This window comes from Notolepis coatsorum, assembly GCF_963971535.1.
Source record: "Notolepis coatsorum genome assembly, chromosome: 13".
Classification (NCBI taxonomy): domain Eukaryota; kingdom Metazoa; phylum Chordata; class Actinopteri; order Aulopiformes; family Paralepididae; genus Notolepis; species Notolepis coatsorum.
The window spans coordinates 128,368,374-128,384,303 of NC_140177.1; the positions used below are offsets into that span (position 1 = coordinate 128,368,374).

Sequence of the window (15,930 nt, forward strand, 5' to 3'; positions counted from 1 at the left end):
CTCTGCATTCACCGGTGTAGATTCTCCTGTGCACGGTACTTCACATTAACTAGGTCGAACTTGACGTTATTTCACTAAGCTCTGACACTTTTACTATCCTATTCGCACGCGGTTATAAGTGCTCTATTTAGACGCAAGGTTGCTCACTTCACTTGGTCGTTGACTCGTGATGAAGGCTTCAACTTGTTGGGTTAACTCGTTTGAGGGTAACTTGACTTTAGGCTAAGTGCTGCTGTATCCACCTGCGCCGTATTTATACGTACGGTGAATAATCTAGTACCAACCTCATTTCTGTCTCGTATTCCTGCGCAAACCTGGGCATGTTCAGGCATGTCTTCGCAGTGACTTTGAACTAGACATTGGGGGTATGGCCGTGGCGCCTAGGGGATCGCTTCCAATATGAGAACGAATATTATGGTCTGTCCTGTACCAGGTAAAGGGATATTCCGTGTATATGTACAAAGAATATACAAGGGATATCAAACTATATACAAATATTATACATGGGATCTCAGGCAATAAATATATATATTCGGTTTAATCTGACCCTTTGTAACAATAACGTTATGTGAATAAACCGCGAAATAATAAATAATTCCTTGGTCAATAGAAGTCTCTGTGATACTTTCTGAATATGATTTGGGAGGGTTATAATAGAAGAAAGACAGTGTAAACAATATGTTTGACGTATTTTAACACACACCTAGGCTGACGACCGAGCTATTATTATGCAAAGACAAGTACTTTAGCGAGTGGGTACTTGGCCCGTGCAGGGCAAGAATGCGACCCCCATCTACTGCTCTTTGCATAATAATAGAACAGGTAGTCAGACTCAGCTCTTTGGACGGTAAAACGTGGGGGGGACACTTTCCGATGTCCCCGGCGTCAGTTACGCCCCTGCTGGGGCGCAAGAAGAACATACTGACTGACCTGTCCTGGGGCACAGGAAGAACATACTGACTGACCTGTCCTGGGGCACAGGAAGAACATACTGACTGAACTGTCCTGGGGCACAGGAAGAACATACTGACTGACCTGTCCTGGGGCGCAAGAAGAACATACTGACTGACCTGTCCTGGGGCGCAAGAAGAACATACTGACTGAACTGTCCTGGGGCACAGGAAGAACATACTGACTCACCTGTCCTGGGGCACAGGAAGAACATACTGACTGACCTGTCCTGGGGGCCTGTATATTTTCCCCAACGGAGTTTCACTTCCGCGTTCGGTTTGCGCGATCTGATTGGCCACTGACGTTTCTCTCAGCGCCAATCGCGTTACTCCTAACAAACTGGTTAAGCTTGGCGACTCTTTCGAAGTCGCTCTCTTTCGAAGTTGGTTAGGGTTAGGGTTAGTTGGTTAAGGTTAGGGTTAGTTGGTTAAGGTTAGGGTTAGGGTTAGTTGGTTAAGGTTAGGGTTAGGGTAACAGCCTGCTGGCGCGATTGTTAGGAGTAACGCGATTGGCGCTGAAAAAAACGTCAGTGGCCAATCAGATTGCACAAACCGAACGCGGAAGTGAAACTCTGTTGGGGAAAATATACACGCGTCCTGTGGCACAGGAAGAACATACTGACTCACCTGTCCTGGGGCACAGGAAGAACATACTGACTGAACTGTCCTGGGGCACAGGAAGAACATACTGACTGAACTGTCCTGGGGCACAGGAAGAACATACTGACTGAACTGTCCTGGGGCACAGGAAGAACATACTGACTGAACTGTCCTGGGGCACAGGAAGAACATACTGACTGAACTGTCCTGGGGCACAGGAAGAACATACTGACTGAACTGTCCTGGGGCACAAGAAGAACATACTGACTGAACTGTCCTGGGGCACAGGAAGAACATACTGACTGAACTGTCCTGGGGCACAGGAAGAACATACTGACTGAACTGTCCTGGGGCACAGGAAGAACATACTGACTCACCTGTCCTGGGGCACAGGAAGAACATACTGACTGGCCTGTCCTGGGGGCCTGTATATTTTCCCCAACGGAGTTTCACTTCCGCGTTCGGTTTGCGCGATCTGATTGGCCACTGACGTTTCTCTCAGCGCCAATCGCGTTACTCCTAACAAACTGGTTAAGCTTGGCGACTCTTTCGAAGTCGCTCTCTTTCGAAGTTGGTTAAGGTTAGGGTTAGTTGGTTAAGGTTAGGGTTAGTTGGTTAAGGTTAGGGTTAGTTGGTTAAGGTTAGGGACCGGGTTAAGGTAACAGCCTGCTGGCGCGTTTGTTAGGAGTAATGCGATTGGCGCTGAAAAAAACGTCAGTGGCCAATCAGATCGCGCAAACCGAACGCGGAAGTGAAACTGTTGGGGAAAATATACACGCGTCCTGGGGCACAGGAAGAACATACTGACTCACATGTCCTGGGGCACAGGAAGAACATACTGACTGAACTGTCCTGGGCCACAGGAAGAACATACTGACTGAACTGTCCTGGGGCACAGGAAGAACATACTGACTGAACTGTCCTGGGGCACAGGAAGAACATACTGACTGAACTGTCCTGGGGCACAGGAAGAACAGATGTGAATTTGGGTGGCATTAGGAGGGTGAGGGAAAAAAAATAGTATCTGGTATCAGTCTCACCAAATACACAAGGTTGTCATATCGGTATTGGATATTAAGATATGGTATCGAGCCAACCCTAATGTGTATTTCTCCCCATATTTGTGGTTGTGGTTGCAGGATATCTCTCCATCATGGACGCCTCAGAGAGAGCGCCACTCATGCACCCTGGACCTCTGTCGGATGGACAGTTCTACTCACCTCCCGAGTCTGTTGCAGGTCAGCATTGCTAACAGAAACCGCCTTGAGGATATTGATGATGACAGTAGAATTGCTGGCAATTGACTTTCATTACTTAAAGGTATCCAATGGGGGAGCTCCAGTAGCTCACCGCGTACCTCGAACACTATTTCGGTGTCGGGGACAACCGTGCTCGTCACGGATCTGGGGTAGCGAGTTCGACTCCCGGACAAGCCGTAACTTTCTCAGTGTCTTTCCCCCCATCTGTACCCCCATTCAACCTGTTTCTGTCGGTCATACTTGACCAGAGAAAAAGCGATAAACGCAAAAAGAACCAGCGGAATGGTCAAAGTTAAAAAAAAAAAAAAAAAAAAAGGGTATCCAATGGAGTTTTTTTTATCTCTAGTTGCTGAAATTGGCAAGATCTTCAAAACAGAAAGTAAAACTTAACAGGGCTGGAATATAAACATTGTGAGAGCAAAGAAAATGGTGCAAATGGACATTGTAGAAGTTATGAGGTAGGACATGTATTCAGTCTAGTTAGACGAGATAGATAGTTAGATACCAATTTCCTCAAATGAATGGGGGCGAATACGGACCAGCTAGCCTAGCTGTTGGCCAAAAACATCTCTCCCAGAGTTTTAGAGTAAGCTAGGCTAGTGTTCTCAATCTGCTTCCATTCATTTGTGCTAAGCTAGGCTAGCTTGCAGCTGGGTAGCTTTCTACTGACGCACAGAGTAAACTGGTATCTATCTTCTTGACTGACTCTGGAGAAGACGCTAAGTGCATTTTCCATAATGTTGGCATGTTCCTTTAAATTGGGGTCATGGAACAAAGATGATTTAAAACAATGGAAAATCGATCATTCAGATTTTGTGTGGGGAAAAAACTGCTGAAAATCAAGTAGCTTTGTTTAGATTTTTCACATTTTAGTGTTATGACACTTGTTATACCAATTTATACCAATACCCTAATTAGTCTGGTGGAGCCCTGTTAAACCACTTTTAGAGTGGATGGTATTTTCCTACATAATAATCACATGGTTTATACTTGTCCAGACGGTTTATACTTGTCCAGACGGTTTATACTTGTCCAGACGGTTTATACTTGTCCAGACGGTTTATACTTGTCCAGGCGGTTTGTACTTGTCCAGACGGTTTATACTTGTCCTCCCAATTGCAGACTCTGACGATGAACTTGACGATAAACACGACCCAGAAAAGGGACTCATTTAACAGGTATGTTCCGTCTTATTTAGTTTTTGTGTGTTGTACGGCGAAAAATATAGATTTTTTTAATCTAATCATTTAATTTGAATGATATATTGATTCTTAAACTCACAACATTTCTAGTGCCCAATCCCATCCTGCAGATGTCTCTAGTTTGCCTGCTGAACTACAAAACTAATTTGACCAAATTACACCTTTTACAACAGGGGTGGTGGCCCCTGAAACCAGCACCAGCGAGCCTTGTTTAATCAATATCGAATCAATATCGGGACCCTGTGAATTGAAATCGAATTGAATCGGTGCTGATACCCAGCCCAAACCAATTAGCCATCAATTGAATTGATTGATTGAAAACTTTATTAACAACATATACAGTACAGCTCAATACACACAATTGTTAACACTATGGCGACCGGCGGGGCGCGGCGATTCAGGCCTCAGAGGACAGAGGCTTGTAAACAAACCGATGTACTTTCTAAGAGCTTTATATATCATTTATAGTATTGCTATCTGTCCATTCTCATTGTCACTTGAGTGCATAAACCGTGCCTTCATAATGGCTTAAAGAAAAAAAATATCCATCGGTTGGTTGTCATTTTATAGCGTCGTGAATATAAGGTATATCGCACTTTTTGTCTAGGCTTTTCTGCAGGAGGCTGCAAAAAAGGCTAAACGTTGGCGCCGTTATATCAAACGCCATTTCTGCTGTATATATACGAATGAAATAAAACAAACTGCGTAGCATCCAGACTATTACAGAGCATCTATGGATGAAATGGGGGCGGCGGGGAATGCCGATTACTATTATTGATTAGCAATACAGTGTGCGTTCAATATAGCATTTTCACTGATCGATCACGTTACGTTATAAAACAATGTCCAATCCAGCTGTAATTTGGGGTAATATTATCCTACCGTCATGCCATGTGATCGCCGGCAGCATTTCCTCACCAGTCATCGGATTCTGGTAGATCGATATGCACATTGGCTAATCATAAATCCCATTATTCCACGCTGAAAAAAACGCTCGGCAAGCTGATCCAAGATGGAGGGTTTCTTTTGGAATCAAGGATCTATGATCCGCCCACAGAACTGTAAAAGCATTTTTTTTTTAAATCCACATAATGATACTGCAGTGGAGCGATGGCGCCCCTAAGCGGATCTGGCCGGTACTGCATGTTTCGAAAATCAAATATGTGGAAAGATCCTGCTAGTGGATCGGGTACCTAATAAGCGCTATAAATATGGAATAAAACAATAACAACTTGCCACGAGTATATACGTGACTCTGGTCCACAACGCTCTTTTTCGAAACACGTATATACTCGTGAACGGACGCCATAGTGTTAAGGGGATGCAGACCAGAGAAAGACTTTCGTCTTGTTTACATCAGGGTCCCCCATTTTCAATTCATCATAACATAATATGTTATATGACATACACAACATACAGATAGACAGTACTGCTACATCTATACATTAATGACATACCAGATTTACAAATACAGTACTGAGAAGAGTCTAAAAAAGAGAGTATATACATTTGACGTAGAAACTGTACATTGGAGGAGGTTGGGGGGGGGGGGTTGGGTAGGTGGGGTGGGGGTGGGGGAACTGTACATTGGAGGTGGGTGGGGGAAACTGTACAACTGTACAAGCAAAACTGTACATTGGAATATCAACAACCTTACTTGGTCCCAAGAAGAGGGTCTCGTGTATTATTGGGTTAGGACATTTACAGGGGCCAGTTTCGAATTGCAGTCTCCCGTAGGTGCTCTTTGAGAGTGGTTTTGAAAGTGGGTAGTGATTCACATTCCTTTACAGCTTTGGGTAGGGCGTTCCACATTGATATGGCATAATTGTGAAATGTGTTTAGTCCCTTGTTTGAGCCGAATCTGGGTTTAACATGATTTGTTGAGCTCCCTCTGGTGTTGTGGTCGTGGTATTCACTGACCTTTGGGAAGTATTTTGACATGTACATGGGTACCTTAGTCGTATAGTGTATCTTGTAGACCCGGTCGTCTACTCTAAGCCATCCTAGGTAGTCAAAGTGGGCAGGTTGAGGTGGGTTCTAGGAGTAAGGTCAAGTAGTAGTCTGACCAGTTTGTTTTGTGATGTTTGTAATCTTGTTTTTAGCGCCTTTGAGGTGCTTTGGTACCATGAGGTGCAAGCATAGTCGTAGTACCCTTGAATGAGTGCTCCTGCCAGAGTCTTCAGGGTATTCTTGTTTACCAGTTTACCAGAGAGGAGATCCGGTACAAGAATCTAGTTCATTGGTTGACTTTTTTTATTACATTGGATGCCATTTTGTCACAGGAAAGATTTGCCTCTAGGATGGAACCTAGGTATTGTTAGATTCTGATCAATCGGCCAGTATCACGTCTTCTTGTGTTATCACCTCTCCATCACTCCCTCTGCGTTGTGTACTTTAAACAGATATAAACAGAAGCCTCAGCCCAGATGTTATCAGATTGTATTTTCATTGCTATCGTCTCTGCTGTTATTCAGTCCAATGGTGGCTCAGGCCTTGTCTAGCCAGAACCCTTCTCCCGTTAGCCGAAGCTAATGATGATGTGTAATGATAGTTTGTTATAAGCGAGCCAGGTGCAGATTCTGCCGAGTTCTGAGCTGAGGGTTTTTTCAACCTGTAACTTGTTCTTGTTAGAGACCAGCAGGGCTGAGTCATCCGCGAACAAGAACAAGTTGCAGTCACAAGCTGACGACATGTCATTTGCATAAATTAGGAACAGAATGACTGCTAGTCTTCCTGGGGTCCTTTCTTTTTAAAACCATATTCATTCTTTACTTGCCTTGTGGAAACTGTAGCCTCTAGGATGTATTTATATTATGTTCCACTGAGTCAGATCCGCAGGAGTTCTGATGAAGTGCATCACGGCGCAAAGGAAGCCTTTCCAAACTAAACTTGTTTTACCAACAAAAACCAGTTCCCTTCCTCGCTGAGCAGGCGCCCCGACCAACCTGTAGGAGTCGCTGTTTACAGCGACCAGGATACACCCCCCACCGGCTTCCCACCCTCTTAACACTGCCAATTGTGTTAGTATGGACGACCGACCAAGCCGGAGGTACCGCTGACAGCTGGATTCAATACCAGTGTCTCTGCGGTGGTAGGCAGGCGCTTAGTCCGCTGCGCTACCCAGCCGCCCTGGTAAGACATGCTAAGGTCCTGCAATAGTGCAATACAATGTTAGCTACGGATGAGGCACTGGGTCTTATGTACACAATGCTATACTATACAATCTACAGTTATATTATGTTTCCTTATGCTAGCTTGCTATATCCATCTGTTTACTATACAAGAACCACTCCCGTTCTTTTTATAATTTCTTTTTTAAAGTGACCTTTCCATTGTGTAAAGTGACCGTTGAGTGTGAGCGTGTGCAGCATGTGTGTGTGTGTGTGTGTGTGTGTGTGTTCATGCTAAAGTGACTGTTAGTGTGTGAGCGTATACAGTGTGTGTGTTGTGTGTGTGCTCATGTGTGCTTGTGAGGGTTAGAAAAAAAAATTCCAGGGCTTTTTTTGCTCCCCTTAACACATTGGCGGCCACTGGGATGCGTCTAATATCACTCTAGACGACCAGCATCGGGGGCTGTTTGTAGAGCTAAATCTATACTTTATAGTATTGCTATCTGTCCATTCTCATTGTCAATTGAGACCATAAACCGTCCCTTCAAAATGGCTTAAAGAAAAAAAAATGTCATCAATACGTTTTAATTTTATAGCGCCGTGAATATAAGCGTTATACGGGATTCCGGCTAGGATATTTCCTGGAAGGCGAGATAAAGGGCTAATAGCTACTAACGTTATATCCAATGGCATTTCCGTTATACATAAGCTACAGTTAAAACTCAAACTGCATATGATCGGCACGATCCTCAAGCATGTATGCATGAAAGGGGGGGGGGGGGGGGGGCGGGGGACGTCGTTTCTTATTATTGATTACCAATAACCATGTTCGTCTAAGTAGCCACATACGCTGATCGCCTGGTTGAGTATCATAACGAGGCCCGATCGGGCTGTAATTTACGTGAAAAAGATCTTACCATGAGCCGGTTGGATCCCCCCGAGCATTTCCCCATTATCGATCGCCATCTGGTAGATCGATATGTCCATTGGCTGATGATAAATCCCCTTATTGCATAGTGAAATCCGCGATCCAAAACGTATTCCAAGCTACAGGCTGCACATCCAGAATCCAGCTAACTGGAAACTCGATTGAAAGTAAAAAAAAAAAAAAATGCACCGTTCAGCCACAGGGCACACTGCATTATTGCGACAGCGCCCCTAAGATGATCTGGCCGGTAATGCACTTTGTCGAATTCAAAGAGTAGGGTACATCTGACCTTGAATAGGTTATTAAAATGGAATAAAAGCCAAAACAACTTGCCACGGATATATCCGTCCTTCGGTCCTTTAACACTTTGAATGCCCACCACGACATAACACGTGTTATCAGCCCGCCCCCTGAATGCCCACGACGACAATTAGCGTGAATTTTTTTTATTAGCGATCTGAATTCATATTTCATCAACCGAGTCTACCGTTGGGAAACCAGCCCCATCAGGAGCTCAGATGTGAAAAAAGCGCCCCCTATCGTCTCCCAGATCGTAATGCACCCTTTTGGAATGGACTCAATGAAAATGGATGAGAAAAGAAAAATCCGGAATCCACATTTTACTTCTCACGCATGTAACCGGAGATGATCCCAGTCATTGTGGACCATCAGAACAGCGTGGAATATGTGTTTACAGTATGTAGCGTTGGATCAATAAAAGCGATCGATTTTTGGAATGGCGATCAGGAATTGGAATAATCTTTTTGGATAACATCTGATCTCGGGTAAGGAATCTATTTTACCAGTCTTAGGATAATCTGACCTGTTTTCACGGAGATATAAGCTTTTCCCCTATGTGTGATGTGGCTGTTTGGCTGTGCGAGCGATCAGGAAATATATCAGATCAGATATCAGATCGCCTATATACATTTACATTTACATTTAGTCATTTAGCTGACGCTTTTATCCAAAGCGACTTACAAGTTCTGTACGACAAGCCATCAGGAAGGGCACAACTCTATCAGCTGAGTAACAATGTTCATCAAAGTGTTGAGTGCTACAGTGTAGGTTAGTTTATTAGGACAAGTGCATGACAGTACGGTTAGTTAGGGTTAGATTTTTTATTTTTTTATATATATATTTTTTTTAAATTCAGATAATGGTTGAAGAAGTGCGTCTTTAGTCGACGGCGAAAGATTGGACGTGATTCGCCTGTCCTAACTGGGGTGGGTAGTTCATTCCACCATTGTGGGGCAAGGACTGAGAATAGGCGACTTCTCTTTGATGACCCTCCCGGAGCTTGGATAGGAGTAGGTCTGAGGCGGCCAGAAGATGCAGAGCGTAGGGGTCTTGAGGGTGTGTAGTTAGAGACCATTGACCGGAGGTAGGCGGGAGCGGTTCCCTTTGCCGCACGGTATGCTAGGTCGAGGGCCTTGAAGCGGATTCGTGCAGCAATGGGGAGCCAGTGCAGGTCCCTAAGAAGTGGGGTGACATGGGCCGACTTCGGTAGGTTTGAGATCAGGCGGGCCGCTGCGTTCTGAATGAGTTGAAGAGGCTTAGTGGCAGTGGCCGGGAGGCCAGCGAGCAGTGCATTGCAGTAGTCGAGGCGGGAGATGACTGTTGATTGGACGAGGAGTTGGGTGGCTTCTTTTGTCAGGAAGGGGCGGATCCTTCTGACGTTGCTCAGGAGGAATCGGCAGGTTCTGGTCGTCGCTGCGATGTGAGCAGAGAAGTTCAACTGGTCGTCGAGGACAACACCAAGGTTCTTGGCGGTCGGGGACGCAGTCACAGCTGCATTCTCGACTGTGATTGAAAGGTCGGTTAGGGGGGAGGATTTGGCCGGCAGGTGGAGCAATTCTGTTTTGCTTAGGTTCAGTTTGAGGTGGTTGGACGTCATCCAGGCGGAGATGTCGGACAGACAGGCCGAGATCCGCTCAGAGACGTGGATATCTGAGGGAGGGAAGGAGAGGAAGAGTTGAGTATCGTCGGCATAACAATGGTAGGAGAAGCCATGAGACGTGATAATGTTACCCAGTGATTTAGTGTAGAGGGAGAAGAGAAGGGGTCCTAAAACCGAGCCCTGGGGGACACCCGTCCGCAGGGGGCGGGTGGCCGACAGGGTCCCTCTCCATGACACTTGGTAGGAGCGGTCATTGAGGTATGATGACAGCCATGTCAGCGCAGAGCCAGCCACTCCCATTCCTGCGAGGGCCGCAAGGAGGATCTGGTGGTTGACTGTGTCGAAGGCTGCAGATAGATCTAGGAGAATCAGGACAGAGGAGAGGCCTTTCGCTTTTGCTAAGTGAAGTGCCTCTGTGACCGCAATGAGGGCTGTCTCTGTGGAGTGACCAGTCCTGAAGCCTGACTGATTAGGGTCTAGGAGGTCATTCTGTAAGAGATAAGCAGTAAGTTGGTTGGATACAGCACGTTCAAGTGTTTTAGAAAGGAAGGAGAGAAGAGAGACAGGACGGTAGTTGCCTATGACGGTAGGGTTCAGGGTTGGTTTTTTTATGAGCGGCGTGACTCTGGCTTGTTTTAGGGAGGTGGGGACCACCCCCGAGTTGAGTGAGGAGTTGATGGTTGCCGTTAGGAATGGGAGGATGTCTGGTGCTATGGTCTGGAGGAGTGGGGAGGGTAGCTGGTCCAGCTGGCAAGTAGTCGGACGGTTCGACGTTACCAGTGTCAGGGTCTCTGCTTCTGTAATGGGAGAGAAAGATGACAGAGTGAAGGATGAGGTTCTCGATTCAGCATTTGGAATGGGTGGGGGTTGGGAGAAGGAGCTGCGGATGTTCTCCACTTTTTCCTCAAAGAAGATCGCAAAGTCTTCGGCAGAGAAAGATGAGGGAGGGGGGGGTGGGGGGGGAGTGAGGAGGGAGGACATGGTAGCATGCAGTTTGCGAAGATTCTTGGCAGAGGCCTCGATCCTATGGTGGAAGAAAGAAGCTTTGGCATTAGTGATGGTTTTGGAGAATGTTAACAAGAGGTTGTGATATGTGTCGATGTCAGCAGTGAGGCGTGACTTTCTATACTTCCTTTCAGCTGCTCTCAGGACCTGTCTTTGTTCTCTCACTGGTTCTGTCAGCCATGGACTGGGTGGGGAACGGTGGGCAGGTTTCTCAACGAGGGGACAGAGCTTGTTGAAGGAGGTTGCAAGGGCTGAAAGGAGGGTGGAGGTTGCCATCTCTGTGGAGAGAGCAGAGAAGGTGTCACTCAAAGGTAGAGCGGATAGTATGTCAGAGGAGAGGGTGGAGGGGGATAGGGAGGGCAGGTTGCGTCTGAGTGAGACTGTTTGAGTTGGGGTGAAGACCTTTCGGTTAAGCATGAGAGTTAGTGAGAAGGATATGAAGGAATGGTCAGATACATGTAGGGGAGTTACCGTGGTGTTAATGATGCTGGAGTTACGGGAAAATATGAGATCCAAGGAGTTGCCTGCTTTGTGGGTGGGAGGCATGGCAGTGGGAGTCAGGTCAAACGATTGTAGGAGGGAGACTACTATGACTGACTGAGATGAGTCAGGCAGGTTGAAGTCGCCCAATAGAAGGAGAGGGGTACCATCTTCCGGTAAGGAGCTAAGAAGCATGTCCAGCTCATCTGTGAAGTGATCGAGTGTACCTGGAGGGCGGTAGAGTGTAACAATGGTGAGATTGAAAGGATTAGAGACAGATACTGCATGATATTCGAGAGAGGAGAGTGACAGTTCTGGGAGTGGTGTTACGTTTGTAGCCCATGAAGGAGATGTCATGAGGCCAGTGCCTCCACCCCGTCTGGAAGGTCGAGGTGTGTGAGTGAAGTTATAGTTTGTAGATAATGCTGCAGGTGTTGATGAGTTATTGGGGGTTATCCAGGTCTCAGTTAGAGCCAGGAGCTGCAGATTTAGACTATGGGCGTAGGCAGTAATGAAGTCAGCTTTCTTGACTGCTGATTGACAATTCCATAAGCCTCCCCGTACTGTGACAGGTGTATTAGTGGCTGTAGGAGGGTAGGAGAGATTAGCCGGGTTGCTAGCAAACTGCCGTGGGTGGGTTAAATCTGTTCTAGAGGAGCAGATTGTGGATATAGGTATGAGACACATTGTCTTGTCAAGAGTGGCAGGGAGGAAGTAGAGAAATAGCAGAGTGGGAGGGAAAGGATTTTTCAGAGTGGAGTGTAAGATAGGACTAGGGTGTACTTAGCACTAGGTGGATCGGTGGGTCCCTCGGCGAAGAACTCCAGGAAAACTCCTCCTCTTTGTCCCTCTTCGTTTCTCGACGCTTCGCTGACGCTACCCCAGCAAGCCTTTAAATCTCTAACACTAATTAATGCTGTCTTAACACCTGGCCCTTAATGGCCCTATAGCGTGCATACGTACACATACAGTACTATCGATAATCTAGCGTTTATTTGAAAACGATTCATAAATAGGCCGAAAAATTTGAACGTTTTTGTGTATTCTAGAATATTCCGTTTATTATGGAATCTTTTTATTTTCCTTGAAAACGAGGGCTTTTCAAGATGCTATAAAACGAGAATGAACCGATAAGAAAACAATCCGCTTCGACAATGTTGACTGGAAAACGAGTCATTGATAAGCGACGGGCAGATTAGACACATAGCCATAATTTAAAATATAGATTAGGCATGTTTAACGCTAACATTGAAGTGGATGGTGGGCATTCAAGCGCTAAATCGTGCGCCCCCTGCTGGCACTGAAAGAGTTAAGCATGGAATCGAAACACGGATATATCCGTTCTTGGGCGGGATTGTGTTAATTAATAAAATAAAATTTTTATGTTGAAAATTAACAGATTATAAAATCTGTCGACACTTTTTTACAGTATTCGTCCCTATGTTTGATAACATAATGTTAACACTTTGAGTGCCGGGACACGTCTTTTCACGTCTTTGCTGGCCATGCTAAAGTTGCCGGGGGACGCTGTACAGCGTCCTTATATCAATATTTCAAAAATCTGCGATCGGATTCATAATGTCCCTCCGCTGGCCTGAGATCCACCAGCAGGACCCACTGAGCTCTCTGGCGGTTCAGGAGCGCCATCTGGTGGCCGATCGGCGCAATCGCTTAAACAGGATGTTGAATAGAGGTTGTCATGACGACCGTAGTACTTCCGGGCGCTCGCTATAGTTCATGTGACTCTGGCTCGTCACGCTACACGGTGACCGATTGCCAATAACTCGATAAACAACATGATTTGGACGTATATACCATTATACAAGCTGGAGATGGACCGGGTAAAAATATATCCCATAATGATAAAATTTCTACTCGACGATGATCGCCCAACGGCGCGCGGAGACTGGGGTGAGTTTCAGCGTGTAACGTTACCGTCTTCGATAATAACTGATATTATCAACATTTGACCCACATTAGATGATTGGTATAACGCTGCCCACGGAATTATAAACGCCCCCTCGCCCATCCGGTCAACATCAGATGACGTGTAGTAACTTCTAGAAGTACGTCTAGTTGGAATTTTTTATATCGCGCTGATTGCCATCAAACTGTATTTCATCATCAATATAATGCATTTGGGGCTATATATCACGTTCTGGAGAAAGCTGCAGAAAGAGATGAAAACATACTTATACATTAGACCATACTTTACTATGAATATGTGAATGAAAAAGTTTAACGTTGCTACACAATGAACAATACATATAGGACTTTGAATGGGCCCTAATAATGGCAATGTAGCAATAGAATTTAAAAAGTTATAGCCCTGCAAAGAAGGGGACTTTCTCCATAGACAAATAGCGCTGGCAATCTATGGTATATCATTAATTTAACCTTAGGCAACCAAAGTGTTAATGTCTCCATATATAGGGCTCTACGCTAACCTTTTTCCCAAGGAGCACATGTGCTCCTAAATAAAATGTTAATAAATAAAATCTAAATAAAAATTTTGGAGCACACAAAGAAATTTAGGAGCACAGTGAAAATTGTTCAAGTAACACAGTTTATTAACAAACTATTTATCACATGCATATTATACTGTGCGTGTGCACACTATGAATTGAAAATGGGGGACCTTGATGTACTGTAAACAAGACGAAAGTCTTTCTCTGGTCTGCATCCCCTTAACTCTTTCAGTGCCACTCACGAGATTTCTCAGGTTTTTTTATAGGTGGTTGCGTGCCACTCACGAGATTTCTCGGAATTATTATTATTATAATTTTTTTTGCGATCTGAAAAATTATTGCATCACCCGAGCCTACCCGAGTATAGCCGAGCTGCGCCGGTGATCACTGTGGAAAAAAGCGCCCCCTGTCGTCTCCCAGATGACATAAGTGATTTTGGAATGGACTCAATGAAAATGAATGGGGAAAAAAATCCGGTACTCCACATTTTCCAGTTCACTGATCCAGCCGGGGTTACCACAGTTCATTCTGGAGCCTCAGATCCCCGCGGATCATGGAGATCTACAGTGTCGCGTTGGATCCATACACGTATCGATTTTTTCGAATGGTGATCAGGAATTGGAATATACCAGTTGGATACCATCTGATGTCAGGTAAGGATAATCGGAGTAAGTTTGATGAAGTTATAAGCTGTTTTGTGAAATGTCTTCTTTCGGTTTCACTGTAAAAGTCTGTGAGGAAATCAACGGAGCGATTATCAGTGCGCGGCCGTAATGTGCTTGCGTGCACGTATAATATTGATCATCTAGCGTTTATTTGAAAACGATTCATAAAAAGGCCGACGAATATCAACGTTGTGGAATATTCCACTAAAAGACGATTTTCATAGAATGCTCCAGAATGAGCTGTTTTTTATATCAAAACGGGGGCTTTTCTAACTGCTCTGAAACGGAAACGACGCGATAAAAAAACAATCTGCCTTCACAGCACTGACTGGAAAATAGTCTTTGATAATGCGATGGGCAGATTAGACACATAGCCATAATTTAAAACATAGATTAGGCGATATTAACGTTAACATTGGCGCCGATGGTGGCATTCAAGCGGTAAAACGGAAAACCAGGCGTGGCACTGAAAGAGTTAACAATTGTGTGTATTGAGCCGTACTGTATTGTACCCATTCTGCAATGTTAAATAACGTTTTCATTCATTCATTCATTCAAGGGCTAAACATCTGTGCAAATAGCACATACCACCAAAATCACAAATTGGCCCATGCCTACTAGACGCAAAGGATATCGGATGTCAAGCTGCTTTTGTATGTTGTAGTGTTGTTATGATACCAACATTTTGACTTTGATACAGATAGGAAGCGTCTATATTAATCCCAGCCAAAGAGTGCAAGAGCGCTTCCGCATTCTTCCCCAGTAAGCAATGCGCATTTCCTTTTCCTTCGCCCAGGTGCTCGCCGCGCATGCGCATGAGGTCCTCACTTGGTTCAGACCCCCATTCAACACGGTTAATCACAGATGCCAGAACGCGCCATATTAAAGCCTTTGGTTCATATTAGCAACGCTGGTCGCAACGCTGGTCAATCACATTAACGCTGGTCAATCACATTAATCACAGACATGAATGGATATTATGCCACAGCCGTGTTGCAGTCAGACATGATGGTGGATGAAACGGATGTATGTAGATGGTGAACAAAGCAGACTTTGTGGGGCATTTGAGGTGTTTACCATTACCAAACAGGGAACAGCTGTGGTGTTGTAATGGCAACATTAAACTGAAAGGCTGAGACCATCCGGTACATGTTTCTATTGTTCATGGGCGTATTATGGGGTATGTTTTATTGCGAAAATACTGTACATCTATGTGAATGTCAAATATGTGAATTTCAAAGGTTGTTCAAATGGAATGTTTGAGGTTGAGGGGTTATAAAATAGGCTAATCTGAGATTTATACAATTGATTTAGCTATAACAGTCTCCCCTGTTCAGACCTCTGGTGAGTGTACTGAATTAAT

The 15,930-nt window shown here is 45.0% G+C and overlaps 1 protein-coding gene across 1 annotated transcript in view; it reads left to right on the plus strand.

The window, feature by feature from the left end:
• The window catches only part of stard3nl (STARD3 N-terminal like), a 114,877-nt gene that overhangs the window by 90,026 nt on the left and 8,921 nt on the right, over window positions 1–15,930 (plus strand). Inside the window, 2 exon segments of the mRNA XM_084328120.1 lie at window positions 2,690–2,788; window positions 3,932–3,987. Of these exon segments, the coding sequence (XP_084184246.1) occupies window positions 2,690–2,788; window positions 3,932–3,984 (152 nt within the window). The 3' untranslated portion in view covers window positions 3,985–3,987.